We start from the raw sequence: 22,754 nt of genomic DNA on the forward strand, positions 1-22,754 counted from the left end.
ATTTGGAATTGAAATTGGGCAAGATTAGAGCTATTTTGATTTGGAATTGAAATTGGGCAAGATTGGAGCTAATTGGGGTTAATTTGAGGACATTTGGGACTTTAAGAGCAAATTAGGGCTCTTGGCCAAATTGGGTTAATGTGATGGCTAAAAATTGAAATTGGGAATATTTGGGATGATTTTGTAATTTTTGAGAATTTTTGACATGTTTGGAATTTTTAGGTCATGAGGGGCATTTTTAGTAATTTTGGCAATTTTTAGGGGTAGTTTGGGAAATTGGTGATTTTGTTGAATTTTAGTCAATTTAGGTAGTGGCCAGTGGTTTGAGATGATTTTTGGGCAAATTTTGGGATTTTTGGCAAAACTTGGGTTTGTTGAGGTATATTTGATAATTTGGTGATTTTGGGCCAAAATGGGCCAACAAGCCATTAAGTCATGCCAAACCAATAGAAGTCATATGATGATTCATTTTGGATGCTCAATATGTTGGCTCTAACCCTCTTAGCCAAAGACCAGGGATATAGGTCCATCTATATGAGCTTTCCAAAAGACGTCAGGAGACCAACCTAAGGGGTCCTAGGATTTGGGGTGTGTAAGAAAGTGTGTGCAAGCTAGCCCAACCAAAACCAAATCACCCAGGGTTAGTTCTAAGGTCTGAAATCCTATATGGGACTCCCCTTGAGCTCCTCCATATTGACCCCACCTACTAAGTGTTAGAGGTTAGGGGACCAACACGTGGAACTTCACTTCAAGTTGAGTAAAGAATGGTTTAGAATTTCTAATGGTGAGGGTTCCCTTTCTAGGCCTCTAGGAATAGTCAACAGAAAAGTGTTATGGCTAAACCCTAGACTACTAAACAGAAAAAAAAACTAGACCTCAACAAAAAATGAGGTCAACAAGCCTACTTAATTCTTTCTCACTTTGGAATTTAAAGAAAATTAAGTTGTGTTAAAAAAATTAAGTTGTGCTAAAAAAAATTAAGTTGTGCAATGCAAATTAGTTTAAAGTTTACTCCTATAGAAATTCAAATTATACTACTTGATTTGGTTATGATCACGTGTTAAAACTACCTTCCCTTCCAGTGATAGTAGTGGAGTGAAGAAAATGAGAAAATACAAATTGAAATGTGGCTAGTGACAAATAGAAGCAATTATCTTATTTACCCTTCTCGAGTGCATAAAAAAGTTTTGTTAAAGTGGCCTTAATTCCTTAAGCCCCACTTTGAACCCAACAACGATTATCTCCTTATATATTTGCATCTCCCTATGGTGTACTTTTGCTTCGTATTCTATAGTTCAACTAGATCTTCCTAGTTGTTCATTTCATGGCTCTCCCGAGTCATTATGGGTTCACAAAGGATTTTTAAAAACCATTTGGTCAGAATGATGGGTAAATGAAATGCAGAAGGAAAATCATCACATCAAAAGGTTAAAGACAATTTAAAATCATTTTCACATTCCTACAGATCCTACTACATTACCACAAGGAAAATGTAGAGAAGATTACTCAGAAAACATAGAGAAAAAACCAGAAGCCTTCATTGAAACAGATACTTCACATACTGAAGTATTTACAGAAAATACAGTACTTAAACACAATAATACTTATCTCTCTCCCTCAAAAACGCATTGAGAATGCTCCACAAATGCTCTTGTTGCTTTCCTACTCTCCTTACTTTAACACTCAGATCCTCACCAATTCTCTACTCTATACTAGTTATCTCTAGCCTAGAGCAAGCCTTCTACTTTAAAGATATCTTTTTCAAAAGCAGAGGAACTTCCCTTCTTTCCTTTCCCAGAAGCTCTCTGTAAAACTCTCCAAGTCTTCTTTAAATAGCCTATAATATACTCTATTCAAATTGCCTGCATTCCGCCCAAACAACGATTCGAACAGGTAGGTCGAACTACTGTGATTGCATCAGATTCGGTTCTGGCACCTAGGCACCCAATAATTCAGGCGCCAAGACCATGACCTTCACATCTGGGGCCTTAGCACCCAGTGGGTGGTGCTTAGGCTCCAACATCTTGGATTGCATGGATTGCAGCTGGCACCAAGGCGCCCAAGAAGTCTGGCGCAAAGGCCCCAACCCACTAAATTGCATTTTGCTCTATTTCACTTCCTTTTCGCTTCATGTCTCTTCCAATTCCCTCCACTTCTAATACCTGTCATACTTGCAAGAAATATATAAAGTGCAATTTCATCAAAAAAGATGTGCAAAATATAAAGGATTTCATGCAATATTTTCACATATCAGTGGGTTAATAAAATTAGAGCATACTGATTACAATCTAAAAGATATTAATTCATTAATCCAATGGCAAATGCATTTAAATCACATGCCCATACTTTCCAATCGATGAATGGGGAAAGCGAACACATCTTTAACATATATATGTAGAAGATAGTCTTGCCCAACATAAATTGCTTGAGGGAGTAAAACTGTATTTATTTATTTACCAAATTAAATAAAAAAAATAGAAAATTTACAGAGATCATAAAAGTCAAAAAGTTGAATTGGTTGAATTATTACTAGCTCTAATGTATTTATCCATCCACTTTTAATGAAGTTTCAACTAATATATTAGTTGGCTTCATGAAATAATTCATAAATCTCTACTTCAGATGATTAGAATATTCATAATTATTTTGGTTATTATTGGCAGTATTGATTATTTTTTACAATCTATCTATATATCAGAGCATCAGCTTTCTCTTGTCGGCATGTGATCAATACCATTATAGCAGTATTACTAGCTGCGACTTTATCCAGCCATCAACAAAATGCTCATTTCCCTTTCCAGATTTGAATAATGTCATTAAGTTGATTTGAACTTGTAAATAATCTTAATTTCATTCATGACTTAGGATCCAAATCAAAGGATAATAGCAGGTCAAATTAACGCCAGCTGGAGGAAAATTCAGGCATGAAGGCGTTGGGAACTGCACGCATAGGAGACAGACGTTTGGAGCCAATCACCAAAGACATCTTTCAATGTATCGAAACTATAAAAGGCGGCAATATTCACTTGTGTTTTGACCGCTTTGAAGCGTAGGCAGTTAGGCGGCATCCATGACATCCGCCATGAATGTCTCCCTTCTTCTGCTTCTGACTTTCGCTGTCTGTGGTCAAGCCGATGGTTTTGCTACTAAGCCTTCGTGGCGAAGTGGGATGGAGAACAGGTTGGTTGGCTACCCTCATGTTGCAATAAAAATGAGTACTAAATAATTATTTTTTTGGCTTTAAGGTTGCAAGCCGATGATGGTTCATTTCGCTTCGAAGAGACCACCATTTCTGACATCCAAGCCGCCTTCAATGACGGCCGACTCACTTCCTCCCAGCTTGTTGAGTACTACCTAGACCAAATAAGAACCCTCAACCCCTACCTCAATGCTGTTATTGAGGTCAATCCAGATGCACTCGATGATGCAGCCAAAGCCGACTTTCAGCGCAATGCCTACAGCCATCTCAGCCCTCTACACGGCATCCCCGTTCTTGTCAAGGACAACATAAACACCCACGACAAGCTCAACACCACCTCAGGATCCTTTGCTCTTCTGGGCTCTGTCGTGCCCCGAGATGCCGGTGTCATTCAACGCCTCCGAAATGCTGGTGCCATAATTCTAGGTAAAGCAAGCATGAGCGAGTGGGACAATTTTCGAGCACTAGATGCGCCACAAGGGTGGAGTCCACGAGGGGGCCAAGGCCAAAATCCTTACTCTAAGGCAATAAATCCATGTGGAACCAGCAGCGGTTCTGCCATAGCGGTGGCTGCAAATCTAGTGACAGTTTCTCTTGCAACGGATTTGGATGGCGCTATCACGTGCCCTGCAGTGGTAAACTCGGTGGTGGGCATCAAGCCCACGGTTGGGCTAACAAGCCGATCAGGGATGGTTCCCATCTCCCCGAGGCTACAAACCATAGGGCCAATGGCACGAACGGTGGCAGATGCAGTGGCACTTTTGGATGTCATCATGGGTTTCGATCCGCTAGACGCCGAGGCGACAGAGGCTGCAGAGAAGTTTATTCCGAAGGGCGGATTCTATAAGTCCTTAAAAGAGGACGGGCTGAAGGGTAAGAGAATTGGGATTTTGCGTCATCCCTACGTTGACATGTACCCGATAGGATCCATGGAGGCTAATACATTTGCGGCAAATCTTCAAACCATGAGGTGAATAAATTTTCTCCCCGTTAACAAAAGATTATTAAAGTAATCTTCTTTTTTTATGCATTTCAGATCGTTTATCAAATTTGAGAAAAGAGTTTCAAGCAATGATGTTTTGTTCTTAGAATAAAATGACAAATCTATGAATCAAGATATATAAGCATATGGTCACAAATAGTCTACTAAGTACAAGAAATTCTAAGAACTCATTTTTAAATAGAGCAAGTATTGTTTGATAGATTGTTTATGATATTCAAGAAAACAACAAAATTATAAATATGTTTGATTTAGATACTATTATTCCATTAAATCTTCCTAAATTAAATAAGGAATTGTGGTATCAAATAAAAAGTGAACGCAAAGTAAACGATATATGAATGAAAATGTTAATAAATTTAAATTTCAAATATCATGTTACAGATTAAAAGGTGCCATCTTAGTGGACAATCTTGAAATGAAGAATAGAGAAATCATGGAAAATATTACTTTAAATGGTGAAATCGTTTCACTATTGGCTGAATTCAAGCTGTCACTCAATGCCTACCTCGATGATCTCGTGTCCTCCCCTGTACGATCTCTTGCAGATGTCATAGCCTTTAACAACAACCACTCAATTGAGGTAATTTATAATTGCCCCCATATTTATATTGTAATTGAAATGCATGTATTTGGCATGGAAGCCACTTAATTAACTTAATTTTTTTCATTATCAATTCATGTAGGAAAAAATAAATGAATATGGACAAATAGTCTTCTTGGTATCACAAAAAACAAATGGGATAGGTTTAGCAGAGAAGGAGGGCATAGAAACAATGGCACAACTCTCTAAAGAAGGCATGGAGGGTCTAATGAAACAAAAAAGTTTAGATGCTGTGTTGTTCCCTGAACATTATGCTTCAAATGTAATGTCTCTTGGAGCCTTTCCCATTATCAGTGTTCCAGCTGGATACAATAGCACCGGTGAACCTTTAGGTATTTCTTGGTATTTCTTTTGCTGGATGGATTGCAAGGTTCAGATGCCATATTGATTGAGATAGCTTATGCCTTTGAACAAGCTACCCAGGCCAGAATTCCACCTCCAACACTAGTTTGATTATAAAAATAAATTGTAAGTTACGAACAAAAACGAGAATATTCATAACAATGCATCATGTTTCTAAACAAATGATAAAATTAATGGATATTTGAGTTATTTCTTGTATTCTGAGCCTAAATAATGTCCTCATCAATTTTACTTCATAAAAAAATTTTGTTGAAATATAATTCTCATATTCTTTTTCTTCATATTTGGATATGGATTTGATCTCATTTGTAGCTATTATATTTTATTTGTTTACTTTATTAAATTCTCATTCTAACGGGATTTTTGATAAGGAAATTTATCAATGGTATTCTAATGGGGTGCATTCTTGTCGAACGTGTTTTTGATGGGTAGCTACCTGTTAGTTTATGACCAGTGAAGAACTGACAGATAACCATTGATTTTAAAACAGACAGGCGAGGCCCATCAAATTGTTGAAAATTGAGAGCACGTAGGTTGGCCGTCAAAAAACTATGCTTAAGAAAAAAAAAACAAAGAATCTTCTTCATTTTCTTGAAACTTTAACAATTGCAACCGCATCATAGAACATATGAAATATACAACACAATTAAATTTACTTATCTACATAGCTACTAAACTAGAACTATATGAATACAATAACAAATTGAAAACAAAAGAAAACATAATTTTTTAAACAATAGAAAATGAAATAACCTCTACATAAATTAATAAATATACGTAAATGCCTCAAAATAAAAAAATGAAATTAAAATAATCATACTCCTCATCCTCATCCTCGTCCTCCTCTATCTCAGTCTCTACATGCTAGTTCCCTCCCTGACGTACATCATGTCACAACACATACATCCATCTGAGTGAGTTGAGAGGTAACTCGGGTCTATATAACTGTAGTGAATGTGACAACCTGCTTACGTCTCTTCCCAGCAAAGTAGCGATGTGTGTCATATGCTTGTGTGATGTGTATCAAATATGCATAATATAGTTATGTTATTTTTACTTTATTTTTTCTTCATTTGTGTATCTTTATATTTTTGTTGACCACGTTTTTGCATGAGATCCTTCCTTCTTTTTTTATCTCTAGAGCTTAGGGTTTAGCCTTAGTATTTCCTTAAAAGCTCGCCTAAGAAACTAGTGGTGGAACTAAAATCTAAAAAGAATTTCAAAAAATTCTTCATTCCTTAGGGTGTCTTAGGCTTGACTTCAAATTCTTAACCATTGGTTTAATTAGTTAAAGACAATCCATTGAAACATAAGTTCAGTACGCAAAAGATTTGAAATTCTTTATGAAACTCTTTGAAATAGGTCTCCTAGGCACTTTTTACTTCCCCTTCCCAACACGTAGGGTAACCCTTTCTTTAGTAAAAGAGCCCTTTAGGCATGAGGCTCAACTTGGATCAAGATGTGGCTTGTCCTTTAAAAGAGAAAAGAACACTAATTAAAATTCAAAGAAGCAAATTAAAATTAAAATTAAACAAAATCATATTAAAATTTCAAAAATCCCTTAAAAACAATATAAATTAATATTAAATCTATTAAAACAAATTTCAAAAAAAAAAAATTAATTAATTTCAATTTCAACAAAAATGAAATTCATTAAAAACATTTCAATTCAATCCACTAAAATCAATTTCACTAAAAATTAAACCTATTAAAATTAAGTTCAAGGAATTAAAATTAAACTTAAAATTAAATCTATTAAAATCAATATCAACATAAATATCTATCAAAATTAATTTCAACTAAAATTATTATTAACTAAAACCAATTTCACCAATGATTAAATCAGTTAAATTTAAGTTCAACAAAAACTAAACCAATTAAGATCAACCTATTATGATCGATTAAAATCACCTTATTAAAATTAATTCCAATAAAATCAATTTCAAAATATTGATAAAGGCTAAATCCTCAAAATTATTATTTTGCCGCTAAGGACCTAACACCTCAGAATTTATCAAATTTAATGCAAATAACTTTGAAATTTTATGTTACCCCACTCATAGGTTAATTAAAACATCATAGGAAAAAATATGATTTTTCTGAATTTATTTAATTTTATAATTATTTTTAATGCAAAAATAAAGATTTTTAATGAAAATTTAATAACTCAACCAAAATAAAACTCTTATCCTTAAGAAAATTATTGGTGGTTCACCTAGATCGGAGGACCACTACGTATTTTCATGATTTTTAGAAATTTAATAGAATTATTAGAATTATTTGTTTATTTTGAGTATTAATTAAATATAAAATATTAGTTAAGTGGAAAATTTTTTATTTTTTTCTTAAATCTTTCTGACTCCAGGAAACTTAAAGAAACAAATTTCATATTTTTGTAATTTACATTTTAATTATATTTTTGTGAAAAATTAAAGAAAATTCATTTTAAGCCTTTAAAAATTAATAGCTTGACATAGAAAATTAGGAAAATTATTTTAATTAGTTTCAAGTGATCAGCAAGTCAAATGTGACATTTTAATGTGTTTTTATAATTTTGCATTTCTTATGATTTTAAAATTAATTTTTTTAATTATTCAAATGCTTAAAATTGACTAAAAAATGAAGTGTTTATTTTAATTTCAATTTTATTTTTCTTAGATTCCTCTGGTCATGAGGAGCTCTCAAAACCAATTTGGTGATTTTTTGAATTGCATTTTAGTTATTATAATTATTTTAATGTCAAAAACGCAATTTCTTTTAATTGATTCATTTGTAATTGATTCATTTGAGTGGTCAAATTAACTCCAATTGACTTAAAATTTTTATGGGGAGTTTCTTTGATGTTAAATTACAATGAATAATGATTTTTATACCATTTACATTTATAATTATTCCTAATTAATTTTTATTCATTCATTTTTAGATTTTTAGGGGTTGGTGACAATTAAAATTATTTTTAATGAGTTAAACCAAGTTTATATTTTTCCTAGGATTCTCTGATCACAGTGAACTACCAAAAATAAGTTTTGTATTTTTTTTATGAGTATTTTTGATCAATATTTTAATTATTATAATTTTTATACCAAAACAGATACTATTAAGTTGAAAATTAGATATCTTTGATTAGAGATGCCCCCTGATCTTGGAAAAAATCAGGGGAGATACCTAACAACAGAGACATCAAAAGCTCCATGGTCCCATGCCATGGTGAAATGCCTATGCAAGTGGAGAATTCAAATAAAAAAAAACAAAGAAAAAACACCATTTAATTAATTAAAAATCATACCTACATAAAAAAAACATGAAACCATTTGCACATGATTCTCCTCTGTTCACTAAGCAAATGATTATTTTTATTTTATTTTTGTGATTTCTCTACACTAAGATATGCATTTTTGAAGTTCTGATATTTAAAAAAATAAGAAAAATCTCTATTTTTCTTTTTAAGTGACGCGACGCCACCTCAACCTAGGCAGATTCGAACTTTCCACGCGGCGTCTTCTGATTCAGCACCGCCAGCCACCTCAGCGCTGACTCGGCCCGCCTTTTTCGTTCCATTCATCTGTCTGGCGCAATCACGACCGTCCATTCGATACACGCGGAAATGGACGATATTCGTTCATCTTCCCCAAATCCCTAGCCCGAGAACCGTCCAATTTCAAACCTTAATATCTTTCTTCATATTTAACCAAATTAAGTGTGGTTTGTTCCTATAGACTCGTCTTGACTAGGAGAACATATCCATACGGTTCATCAAGTCTCAAATCAACCCTATAAGCATGGAGAATTAAATGAAGCGTGGTTTAAGGGGAGAGTACAATACCTTTACCTAAGACGTGTAGCCTCGATTGGGTGCTTCTGACTCGTCTTGACTAGGAGAACATATCCATACGGTTCATCAAGTCTTAAATCAACCCTATAAGCATGGAGAATTAAATGAAGCGTGGTTTAAGGGGAGAGTACAATACCTTTGCCTAAGACGTGTAGCCTCGATTGGGTGCTTCCAAAAGTTTGCCTTGAGTCCAAAGAACTCCTAGATGAAGCCTCAAGCTATAGTGAAATGCCTAAGTATGAAATCGACCAAGGCCGATTTAGGGGGTTGATCAAAGTATACCCTAGGGTGGTCTGGTGAGGGGGCTTTTGTAGGGGATATTCTTCTCTCACTCAGGAGATGGTGTGGGTGCAATTAATTTGGATTTGGTGAACTTTTGAGGAATGTCCTATTTCAAGCTCAAATTAGGGTTGAGAAATTGACTCTGATCAGTGGAGAAGAGGGCTGGAGATTGGTAGCATTGCACTGAAAGAGGTCTTGAAGAAGCTCTGGGAACAATTTGGCAGTCTCCCCAAGGAATTTCAAGCTCTCTCTCCTTGACCGTGGAGGGTGAGTTTAAATAGAGGGGGGAGGAGAGGCCACCATGGCTGGCCAGTGGGTGAAAAATGATTATTCGGTGGAGGAAAGAAAGGCTCCAATGGCCAATTGGACTTGTGCACATCAAGTGGGTTCTATTTTGAGTTTTAGCTCTTTGCTCCCCCTTGGCCATGGTGTTTTCTGGCAGCCAAGGTGGCTGGCCGGCCAGGGCCAGGTCACCATTTGGTCAGGGGGCTTAGGGCTTGGGTTTGTTGCAATCAATTGGGTTGGCCATGAGTAAAGGTCCTGGATTAAAGAGGAATGGGGAAAGTGTCATTTTGGGTCAAATTGGGTCAAAACATGGATTTAGGTTGGACTCAACCACCAAAGCTGGTTTGGGCTGAAAAGGAGATCATTTGGCTCAGCATAATCATTGGGGATAAGTCACCATCCAAAGAGATTTAGCTAAACATGGGTTAGAGTGTCATTAAAAGGGTTAAAACCTTTTTTAAGGAGACTTGAAAGTGGCTTGACCTCTTGCCATTAATAGCTCTGGCAAGGCTCATATGACTCACTTATGGCTTGAGAGTAGCTTCATGGCTTGCATGTGGCTTGGCTCTTTTGTATGAGAAAGGATTTTGAATTTTATGAGATATTTTGGTGGTGTTTGTCATGAGGCTTGATTTGGAATGATTTGATCATGAACTTAAGACTTAGGGAGTTATTTTAATGAAATGGATGATGAGGGGGAAAATTGTCATGTGGGCTTTTAATTGAATTTGGGCTTTTTGAATTAAACATGATGGGCTTGGGTTTTTTTAAAGGTTGAATTTGGGCTAAAATTTGGATCAATTGAATTTTAAATTTGGTGTAGAGAGATGTCATGAAGAAGTTGGAAAGGATTTCAAGTGATTTTGAATCGATATGAAAGACCAATTTTGTGGATTTAGACATATGGTCAAAATTGGGGCTTTTTGATTTGCGTGAAATTGAGTTTGCAATTATGTCAAATTGAGCTTGTATTTGGCTTCAATTGGTATCAGGGATGTTGATTTTTTATTTGAAATTGAAATTGGGCAAGATTGGGGTCAATTGGGCCAAGATTGGGGATAAATTGGTAAATTTTGGGCATTTAAGAGTAATTTGGGGCTTTTGGTCAAATTGGGTATAATTGGTCAAATTGGGTCAATGTGATGATTAAAAATTGAAATTGGGAATATTTGGGATGATTTTGAAATTTTTGGAAATTTTTAAAATTTTTAAAAATTTTGGGTCATGATGGGCAATTTGGTAATTTTTGACAATTTTTGGAGTATTTTGGAAATTTGGTGATTTTGGAAAACTTTAGTCAATTTAGGTAGTGGTGAGTGATTTGAGATGACTTTTGGACAAATTTGGGTATTTTGGGTAATTTTGTGATTTTTGGCAAAAATTAGAGTTGTGGGAGTATTTTGTTAATTTGGAGCTAGAATGGGGCAAGTCATGAAGCCATGCCAAACCAACAGGAGTCATATGATGACTCATTTTGGATGTTCAATATGCTGGTCCTAACCCTCTTAGCCAAGAAATAGAGGTTTGGGTCCATCCACACGAGCTTCTCAAAATGAGTCAAAAGACCAAATAAAGGGGTCTAGGGTTTAGGGTGTGTGAAAAGGTGTGTGCAGGTTAGCCTAAGCAAAACCAAACCACCCAGGGTTAGTCATAAGGTTTGACCATCCTATGAGAGACTCCCCTTTAGCTCCTCCATACTGACCCCGCCTACTAAGTACTAGAGGTTATGACCAATATGTGGAACTTCAAGTTGAGCAAAGAAAAGTGTAGAATTTCTAAGTGTAGAATTTCTAGAATTTCTAATGATGAGGGTTCCTTTTCCAGTCCTCTAAGAATAGTCAACAGGAAAATCCTATGGCTAAACCCTAAGCTACTAAAAAGGAAAAGTTAGACCTCAAGCAAAAATGAGGTCAACAGTTACTCATGTATATGCTTACAACTCTCACTGCATGGGTAATATCATGCCTCTGTTGAAAGCCTTTTTAAACAAGTCCAACCATATGTCTTTTACTGCCATCAAGCTCTATCTTCTCCCGGTATATCCACTTGTTGTGTAATGTCTTCTTCCCTGACGAAATTTCTGTCAGCTCCCAAGTCTGATTTCCCATCAGGGAATCCATCTCCTCCTTCATGGCCAGCTCTCACTTGCTCGAATTTTCATCTTGCAAAATTTCTTCATAGTTTTGACTCACATGACTAAGCCTGCAATGCCACAGATCTATCGTACTCTCAGCAACTGTAGTCATATATAGTGTATTTGTTTTGAGCAAACCTGTAGTCATATATAGTGTGCTAGTTTTCTTACCCCGAACTAGAACTAATGCTACTTTGGTAACCTTCTAGGTGTTATCCGATAATAATACTGAATGACCACTCTCATTCAGTTGTCCAACATACCAACATAAATGAGGCAACATAAATGAGGTTTTTCTTCAACTCAAAAATGTGTCTGACCTTTTGCAAAGTTCATTTGATCTTTTGTTAGGGAGTGCAATATCAACGTCTCTCATCCCCACCATATTCAGGGTTTTTCCATCAGCCAGATACACATTCCCAAAGTCACATTCCGCATTAACTCTCGGTGGGAAGATGTATGATAGAAAGCCCCTGAATCCAATATTCAGTCATCAACAGAGATGTGAACTGCCAGCAATAGTGCATCATGCACTTTTTCAGTTATAACATTAGCGCTATCATCCTCCGTCTTCTTCAGATTTTTGCAGTTTTTTTTCTATGTGATCAGTTTTACCACAATTCCAGCAGGTTGTCTGTTGATCTGGCTTTGACTTGCTTTTGTCTATGTGCTTTGATTTTGATCTTCCTCTATTTGAGTTCTTGTCATATGATCTCCCTCTGGAATCAACATTCAGTGTCGAACTCGAACACGAGGTCTCATCAGAATCTTTTCTATGCTCCTCCTAAGCCAAAATCAAATTACGAATATCATCATATTTTAGTTTAGATTTACCTGCAGAATTACTAATTGTCATTCTCATGGTTTCTCAGCTATTTGACAATGAAACCACCAATATCAGCGCACGTATCTTATCGTCAAAATCAATTTTGACGAACGACGATCGATTTGTGATGATATTGAAATCATTCAGATGTTGAGCAACAGACATATCTTCAGCTATCTTTAAGTTGAATAACTTTTTCATCAAGAGCACTTTGTTATTCGCCGATGGTTTTTCATACAGACATGATAATGCTATCATAAGAACTACAGTAATTCTTTCTTTGATTACATTATGGCAACAGATCTCGACATGGTCAATCGAACAACTCCCAGAACCTGTCGATCCAACATATTATAATCATCTTCATCTATCTTCTCTGGTCTTTTTCCTAATAACGGAAGATGAAGTTTATTCCCATAGAGGTTGTCATTTATCTGCATTCTCCAGTAACCAAAATTTGTGTTATTAAACTTCTCGATTCCCATTACCATCACTTCTTCATATCTGCATTCTCCAGTAACCAAAATTTGTGTTATTCAACTTCTCGATTCCCATTACCATCACTTCTTCTTCGGTCATCGTTCTTCCTTAGATCTGAAACCACAGTTTTGATACCAGTTGTTGTGAAAAACCACGACAATAAAGAGAAAATTGGAACGAGAAATTCGCAAAACAGAAACACAGTAGAACACACAGATTTACGTGGTTCGACAAATTGATTACGTCCACATAGTTGCAAAGGATTTTATTACTTCGAGGAATACACTCGTCGATCACCTCAACGATTACAAGAAAAGTTCTCTCTCTTCCTTTCCTCTCCTTCTCTCTCTACCCGAGAGCCAACATTAAGAAGAACAAACGCTGGAGGGAGATTACAAGAGAGTTGTAGCATGCCTATTTATTAACTTCATGATGCTATTAAACTCATTAAAAAATTAATTAAATAATTAATGAAGCTCATTAATTATGTCATTTTCTCTTCTGCAGCAAATCATAGATGGTGGGATTCATGAAAGGAAAGATGTAGAAGATTTTAGGGAATGAATTAAGTGCAATTAATTTAGCAATTAATTTCGAGTATCAAATCCAATATGCTGTCAAAGATGAGAAACTTTCAATTTGAACAATGAACCGATTTCCATATTTTCAACATTTTCAACCGAACTCATACAAGAAGGCGAGGGAGCTTCAAATTGATTCTTCAAGGAGCTTCGTGAACTCAAGATGATCGTCTTTGTCAAACTGAATTGAGAACTTATCTCTTGGGGGCGACGAATGATATTGTCCATTCCCATATGTTTAGAACAAATGACCAGGATTAGATCAAATGACGGACCACATGATCGAGCGGATAACAGATCGGAGACAACTCAGTTCCTACGTGAAAAGTAGAGTGAACAATAGAGCGACGCATGGGCAGTTCAACGAAACAAAGGCTTATGGGGTGCCACGTCGAATTCGTAGGAAATAATAAATTTTTTATTTAATTAAATCCAATTAAACTAAAAAATTCATAACAAATTAAATAAAAATGAGAACAATAAAATAAAAATTGTCCTAAACTAAGTATAGTGAAGAAAGTTTAATAAAAATAAATCTAAAATAATTTAACTTATAATTAATTCAAAAATTATTTAAAACTCTAAAACACTTAAAAAAGCATTACAAATTAATTTTAATGAATTTGAATATGGTGAGCTCTCTGTTAAAGGAAACATTCCCCGATTTTTTCAAGGATATAGGCAATCATTTAAATTGAGAACCCTAATAAAAGTGTAATTTTTATTAAAAATAATAATTAATAGAGAAAATAAATATAAAAATTAAAATAAAATCAGAAAAATATAAACTCAATTGTAAATTAAAGTGGCCATGTAAAACTTTGTGTTCACACTTTAAAATCACCCTTTTGAGCTCGAAAAATAATACAAATACCTAAAATCAATGAGGGATATATTTTTAAAAATGAAAAATTACACTTTAGCTTTTGGTCTCCAAAATTTTATCAAAACAGTAAATTAAACCTTTCAAACCCTAATAATCAAACCTAATTAATACATAAGATGAAATGATTAAGTCAAAATTCAAGTCAAACCCTAAGGGTAAGCTTAGAGGTTAAATTCTAATTATTCAAAAATATAAGAATCACATGTAATAAAATGCTATTAATCTTAATCAACCCAAGTCAGAAAATTGATAATCAAATTCTTATTTAAAACACCTAAGTCACTTTAGCACAACCCCAATTAAAATTAAATGGAAATAAAAAATATTAAAAAATACAAAAAAGCCTTTAAGAGTAATTTAAGCATAAGACCTCAAAATTTTAATTAATGAAACTTCAAACAATTAAAACCCATAATTAAGAGAATAAGAAAGTTTACATTTTCTAAATCATTAATCCTCAAACTTCAACACTTAAAAGAAAGCCAAAATTCATAATACTTAAAGTAAAATACTCATCAATTAACAAAATAATAAAAAATGTAACAAAATTGGGTTAAATGAAAGATAAGTGGAGATTCATTCATAATTACAAGTATAAACTCAACAATTAATTGAAAAAAATAATAATAAATATAACAATAATGAAATAATGATAAACCTTATAAGCCTAAGCATTAAACAATTCAACTTAAAAAAAAATTAATAAAGAAGTCAAATTAAACACTAGAACTCACGTATCAAACTCATCAAATAAAGTCTTTAAGATTGGAACCCTTAATTAGTCACCTCAAAACATTTAACAACAAACATTAAAGCATACCAAACAACCCCCATCTTGAGACAGAGTGATTTAGGTTAAGAATGACAAATTTATGTATATATCCCTCATGAATTAAAAACTTAATAACTTTACTATGAAAATACAAATTCAAATGAAACCTTCGCTACTGATCCAGCTAAATCAAAACAAATGAAGACACATTAAACAAACCAAATCCTCACCAAGTAACCAAACAAACTAAGATGTACCGAAATACAAAATAAAATGAACTCTAAAAACTTAACAAGTTAACTTCATTAAAAGACAATTAAAAGGTCAAAAGTCATTATAACTTAAAATAAATACTAAACAATCATTAAAACTTAAACTTAATTAAACCAACCCCTTGTTTGTGAGGAAACCTTGGATGAGGTGACCCGTGATTACTAACAAGGTTTCCTCTGGTTATATATAACCGACCAGACCATAAACCCTTATGATACTGGGATAACGGAACCATGAGATTTTGATCAGGGTCATCATTAAAGACAATCCTAGTGAAAATCAAAATAATTAAAAGACAATCTAAGTGAAAATAAAATCAATTCAAGACAATCCTACTAAAAAAAAACAAATTGATTAAAAGTCAAAGAAAAATTAAAAAAAGATAAAAAATTATCAACTCATAAAATTTCAAAGACATTAAAACGTATAGTTAACCCTAATGAACAAATATAGTTGAAAGCAACTTGAACAATAATAACTAACCTTCAAGTCTAGACAACCAGTGGTTGCTAATAAGGATCTTCAGGTTGAAATAGGTTAACTACCTATCCTGATTAAGTTGATCCAAAACACCAACGACTTTGAGATTATGGAAAACCATGAGCATCTTGACTAGGGTCGTCTTAAAACTTGATCAATTTTCTCGCTTCACATTCGTCCACCTTTAAATGTCACAAGGCACTAACCCTTTATATGTCATAGGAGTAGATAGATTTTGTGTTGTGATTATTTGCTTACTAATTACTTGATAGGACGAGCAGTTGATTCTTTGTAGCACTAGGTAGTGGTAATTTTTTTTTTCATGTGTTTTATTCTCCCATAGCAAGTTTAAGGTGTGCTAACTTTGTTTTGCAGAACTATTGTAATTAAAACGGTTAGATTACTATAGTAACTTAGGGTTTATTTTATGTAGTGTCTTTTTCACTCTAGAGTTTAGGTGTGTTTTGGTCAGTTGACTATCAATATCCAATCCATCCAAAAGAGAATGCATACTAAAGTGAATGATGAACCTTAACTAAACCAAAAATGATGCTTCAGATGTTGTTAACCGACGAATTTGATGTAGGTCTATGATTGACACTCATTTGTTGTTTTATCGTTATGTTTGCTTGATAGCTCTGCCCACATTTTAGGTCCATGTTTTAATTTATGACTTTTGCCTGTATTATAAAGAAGCTCATCTAAGGACTAAATATTATACCCAAACCTAACAACTTCAACTTAAATTTTCAAAAAATAAAATGAAATTCATATCCAAAACTAAAAATTTGAAAAATTTGCACAAAACATTACATTCATAATCATAGAAACATCATGCATATAAAATAGCCAAATTGACATTAAAAAAAAATTGAAGTGGTAATCTCCTTGCGATTTAGGAATAGCCACAAAAATATCACATTAGGCATATGCATAATCATAGTGCTTCTATTTCTTATATTTTGAGCACTCACACATTGCATAAAAGGGATGATTGGCCTTATGGAACCATCTCCTTATGGAAGTGAATTTTGCATTTACATTTCGACTAGTCTTATGAACAAATTCTGTAAGCATACATCATCAAGGACCTACATAACATATTGCACAACATACTCTAATTCACTCGTCATTAAAATTAACCAAAATAATAAAATATTTGAGTTTAGTGAGCTATAAAATATTTAAAATTTTAAAATGAAAAAAATGTATTCACATTAGTCTTAGGACATTTTGCATATCTATTATACTTAAACAACTTGATTATAATCAAGTCATAAGACCTACTACTCTTAATAAATAACAACTTGTCATATCTTGCATTCATTAAGAGTGTTTTGCATGGTTTTTTATTATAATTAGGTAATTTATATGACAGCCCTTTCCAAGCATGATTGTAAGTCAACTCTATTTTGTTTGTTTGTGTTATTTTTTCAGATTAGGGTTTCAAAGTTTCACCTTTTAATAAATTTCACCTTAGTTCTAGGATTTGGAGGTTGCTCGTCCAGTACGATGTAAATCGCCACCTCCTAAGCTTTCTCATCATCATATATCACGCATTTTAAATCATAAACATTCTAATAAAATGTCAAGATGAAAAATAGAATAACTTTTGAAATCATTAATGTCAAACAATAGGATAGTTGAGGTGTCACTGAGTTTCTCAGTATCTTCGACATTTCTTACTTTTTCACCTTCGAGTTCCTTTAATATTTGTTCCATTTTTAAGCTTTTCCCATTTGGAATTCCTAATAACCAAACGTGAGAACCTAAACATAGAATTTTTTTGAAGATAAAACTACAATATTAATTGAGAGTTTTTTTAAACAGCTTTGCTTATTTAAGATGTAATTAACTATAGCGGTTTGCTCTTATAGAAAGCTTAGACCACATGTATAATTTAAACCATATCTAGTCTTCAAATTAGAAAAGAGAAATATTTATCAGTTTTAATTGCATCTTAATGTAAATATTCAGCATTTTTTTTTTAATTTAAGTATTTCAAACCTATTTGATCCACTTAAGTTTTATTTCCGCTCTGACACAAAACTTTTGAATGACATGTGGAAACAAAGGTTTGGGTTGCTTGACTAATCAAGCGCATCATCAAAAGTAGTAAACCACCTTGAAGGTAGAAATACTATTTTTATGATGGGTTTGATTATTCGAACTAAAAAAACATTGGATATCCGCACTGGTCTACGATTTAAACCAGATGGATTATTTCTCCTATCTAATTTGAAGACTAGATGGAGTTTAAATTAGTTTTGAGGTCTTCTTCATCCTATAAGAGCAAACCCCTATATTTAATTATATCTTAAGTAACTGAAGTTACTTAAAAAAAACTCTCGATTAAGACTGCGGTTTTGTCCACAAGAAATTTTTAGGTTTAGGCTTCCATGATTGGACATTGGATTTCCAAATGGAAAAGGCTAGAAGTTGAACTGTTGTTAACAGAAGCCAAAAGAAGAAAGGTTGGGTACACCTGAAGATACCAAGAAAACCTCAGTAATATCACATAGTATCTTATTGTTTTGCATTAAACATTTTCAAAGAAAAATTTAACGTTCCATTCTGATATTTTGTTAAAATGTTACGACTTATATTGCACGACATACAATCATACATGAGCCTAAGGGTGAGTATTTACATCATAACTAAACTAACAACCTCAGAGTCCTAGGGTGAAGTTCACCGAGAGAAGTGAAACTTTGCAGCCCTAACCTAAAAGAAGGGAAAAAGGGAATGCAATGGACTTACAACCCGACCTGGAAAGGGCTGTCATCTAAACCACCTAATCGCATTGAAAACCAAGCATGGTCAGTCTTGAAGATGCAAGATAAGGTAGGTTGTTCTTTATTGGGAGTAATAGGTCTTACGAATTGATTATAAATCAAGTTTCCTAAGTATGTGTGGTATGCTAAGACTAATGTGAACATATTTCAACATTTCAAATTTAAGTATTTTATGTCTCACCACGCTCGAATATTTAGTTGTATTTAATTAATATTGAGTGCATCAAAGCAAGCTATGTAATGGGTTACACAAGTCATTGATGAGGAAGGCATAAAAGGACTGTTTAAAAAGGTCAATTGACATGCATAGACAAAACTCACTTTATAAGGTAATGATTCTCACGGGTCAAACCACTCATTTTCATGCAATAAGTGAGAGCCTAAAGAGAAGAAATAAGAGCAATATGTTTATCATAATTGACAGTTTGTCGACCACTTTTAATAAATTAGTTGTCATAACCGACAACTAGTCGATCGAATTAATGTCCGATACATAAACAACACTGAATTGATGGCTTCACTGCATCAAAGGAAATCGATGGTCACCACAATTTTCTGATAGTTTTTTCGTCAGTTATCAAAAATAACTCAACAACGACACATAACCGATGGTAAGCCTGTGCTACAAAAAGTGACGGACGCAACACTTTTCTGGCGTGAAAGTTGTCGCTAATGTCGACGGAGTAAATCGTCGATTATATGAACCGATGAAAACCTAAGATTTGAAATTTCTCAAAGAAAGTTTCGACATAAATTGTCAATTATGCATCAGAGTGTTTATACAGTGAAAATATCAGTCGATTTTAAAATTACCGACAAGCAATTTTGCTACTGTCGGCACTAAAGAGTTTGGGGAGTTGCCCGTAAGAAGCTGTCGGTCGCCGGAATTGAAATTTCGTTCCCCAATTCAGAAGGACGTTTAATTTACATATGTATATAAGTTTTAAGAAAAATATGAAATCAAACTGACCCCATACTTTTCACAGTTTAAATGAAAGAACACTATACCTCAGACCCTGTATCTATCCCGAAGGATAAACACAAGACTTGAGGATGAGACTCGATCAAATAAACTAAGAACTATATGACATTTGTTTGGTCTGCGAAAATCATTTTATTTGCCAACAAGTTCACTTATTTAATACAAAGAATTAAATATGGTTTATATTAGGCTAGGTTCGGAAAAACTTCCTATAAGGGCAAGCCTCTATAGTTAATTATATCTTAAATGACCGAAATCACTTAAGAAAACTCTTGATAAAAATCAGAGAATATTATCTTCAAAAAAGTCAAAATGATAAGACTTTTCAACGAAATCGGACCAAAGAGTGTCAAATGAGAAAGACTCAAATTCTGAACATTCTAGAGGAATCCAAATGAGGAAGAACTAGAAGAGATCATAGATCCGGAGACGAACCTCGGTGATTTCCCAAACTATTATATTATTTAGCTTCAATTTCGAGAAGATGTTATTTGACGTTTCATCCTGCCAGTTTTATTATTTAGGACTTATATTTGCGTGACATGGTCTTAGGGCTTACATTTACATGATATCTGATCACATAAGTCGCCTAAAAGATATGAGGATTTATGTCATATCAGACGACAACCTAAAACGAGTTAGGGCTTAAATTATACAGTCTGGTTGTGCAAAGGCCTAAAAGATAAAATGAAGATTTATTCGCGTTAAGCAGACTACTAAAGGCCTAAAAGATAAAGTGAAGATTTATGTCGCGTTAAGCAGACTACTCGAACAACCTTGAAATCCTATGGCTTGTTGTTTAATTCTAAGGAAAGACTTTATTGATCTAGACATGTTTTGCTGTTGAAGATGGTCGTGCTGCCCACAACGCTAGCTCCAAGCTCTTCGTCGTAGCATCTAATTTAGTATTCAAGTTGTTTAAGGTTAAAATAATGTAAAATGTGAAGTCACCAATTTATCGTGGGTACCACCTAGGATCTGCTACTGACATCATAATCTAGGGGAGAGTGTAAAAGAAAAGCATGTTAATGTGCAATTAAATCACGCAGTGGTGATGTGAAAACTGTACATCCGACAGAAAAATATACACTGAAAAATAGAATAAGCAAACTACGCTGGGCAGGTGTGTGTGTAATGTGTGTAGGAGAAACAAAATAAAAGAATCAAAAAGTCGGAAAAAGTCGAAAAGGAACATTCCGTAATAAATCTGAAACAAAACAAAGTTCGTAGGAAATCCGAATAAATCCATAGAGATAAACTTGTAGAAAATCCGAAAGAAAGAACGAAAACGAAGAAAACACCAGAATGGATTACAAGTTTAAGAAGACCGTAAGCTTGGTGGTGAGGACTCAGAGTTTTGTTGTAGACCACAACCTTAAGTACTGACTACTAGACCGACTTTCTGTAGAAGGCAGCCCTAATCCGACTAGAATAGCCAACTGTGGACCTTTGTAAAAATTTTCATACATTTCACTCTGGATCTGCATGCAAGTAAAAGCCGTAAGTAATTAGGCTATTTTGTAGTGGATGTGATTTTGTATTTTTCAAATGTATTTATATATATATTTTATATTTTTTTTAAGAAAATAATTTGATCCACAAGTTGAATATTCTAGTCAAATTAGAACTGTTAGCAACTTTAAATTGCTGGAGGTAGAAACCCTAAGGCTGGGCGAATAGTATCTGTAAAAATTCCCTACAATACCCTCTCCAGGGTCTCTGAGTTGGGAGATACTATTCTAAGGGACCCGATTCTCTATAATGCAATTTTAATATGAACTAGCCACTTTCAAACAATGTTAAAGCATTGAGTGAGATGGAAAATGTGTTAAATTGAAGCATTGATGTTATATATATATGAAGTCTTAGTGAAATGAGTGAAAAACAAGCTCGCATGGCCTCATTCATGAGTGTTTCAAAAGTGACAAGTTTCAAATCCGAAAATTGCATACGATAAACCAATTCTCTCATGCTTCAAAAGGGTGAAACCCCACGTTCAAAGCATGCTAGACAACATAAAGTAAGCAAGTCATCCTTTTCAAATATTATGTGTTTGAAGCTTAAGAAGCATAGAGAAAGAAAGTACAACATACCACCTATAACTTCCAATCTTAAGCCATGAGAGAGTGACTTTAAGATATAAACTAAAGTTGTTAACTTTAACATATGAAAGAGGTTTCAAAATGCAAACCAAAGTTCTAAATTTTAGCATGTGAATGAGGCTTCAAAGCCACAAATAAATTTCAAGTTTTACACATGTACTAAGCAAGCTCAAAGGCCAAGTAAATTTTAGATTTTCTCACATGTGATTATGGCTAAAGCCAAGAGTTGAGCCAACTAAAAGGTACAAGAAAGAGTCCTTAAACTTCATATGAAAACAATGAAAATCTCAAACATCCCAAGCATGGATTTTGGCCAACCAAAAGAGGAACAAACAGCTACAAAAATTTCACATGGAACAAGCCAAACATCAAACCCCTGTCGGCACTATTTTTGGTGTGAAGTTTGCCCGTAAGAAGCTGTCGGTCATCGGAATTGAAATCCCGTTGCCCGCTTCGGAAGGACGTTAAAAAAAAATTTAGTTTTGAAAAAGATGAAGTCAAACTGACCCCATAATTTTCATAGTTTAAATGGAAGAGCACTTTACCTCAAATTCTGTATCTATCCCAAAGGATGAATACAAGAATTAAGGGTAAGGCTCGATCAAATAAACTAGAGAAAGTCATGACATCCGTTTGATCTGCGGAACCAATATATTGGCCGACAAATTCCCCTATTTAATATAAGGAATTAAATAGGGTTTATATTATGCTGGGTTCGGGAAAAGCTTCCTATAAGGGCAAGCCCCTATAGTTAATTACATCTTAGATAACTGAAGTTACCTAAGAATACTCTCGATAGAAATCAAGGAAAAATTATCTTCAAGGAATTCAAATGGTAAGGACATCTCAAAGATATCAGACTAAGAAGTGTGAAGGGG

At 34.0% G+C, this 22,754-nt stretch overlaps 1 protein-coding gene and 1 long non-coding RNA gene across 4 annotated transcripts in view; one reads left to right on the forward strand and one right to left on the reverse strand.

The window, feature by feature from the left end:
* Nucleotides 1-1,616: 1,616 nt before the first annotated feature.
* The window catches only part of LOC110029368, a 32,344-nt gene continuing 11,206 nt past the window's right edge, over nt 1,617-22,754 (reverse strand). Inside the window, exon 3 of one of the 3 annotated variants that reach the window (XR_002294531.1) lies at nt 1,617-2,162. This is a non-coding gene — a long non-coding RNA (uncharacterized LOC110029368). Of the gene's footprint in view, nt 2,163-5,185; nt 5,248-22,754 lie in introns of those variants that run through there. The other 2 variants (XR_002294530.1, XR_002294532.1) reach the window with 2 other exon arrangements.
* On the forward strand, nt 2,950-5,379 carry LOC110029367 (putative amidase C869.01). The gene is given in 5 exon segments (XM_020731625.1): nt 2,950-3,180; nt 3,246-4,169; nt 4,584-4,782; nt 4,886-5,146; nt 5,149-5,379. Coding segments are annotated over 5 exon segments (1,602 nt in total). The 5' UTR covers nt 2,950-3,070; the 3' UTR covers nt 5,257-5,379.

This window comes from Phalaenopsis equestris, unplaced genomic scaffold (genome assembly GCF_001263595.1).
Source record: "Phalaenopsis equestris unplaced genomic scaffold, ASM126359v1 Scaffold000567, whole genome shotgun sequence".
Lineage (NCBI taxonomy): Eukaryota > Viridiplantae > Streptophyta > Magnoliopsida > Asparagales > Orchidaceae > Phalaenopsis > Phalaenopsis equestris.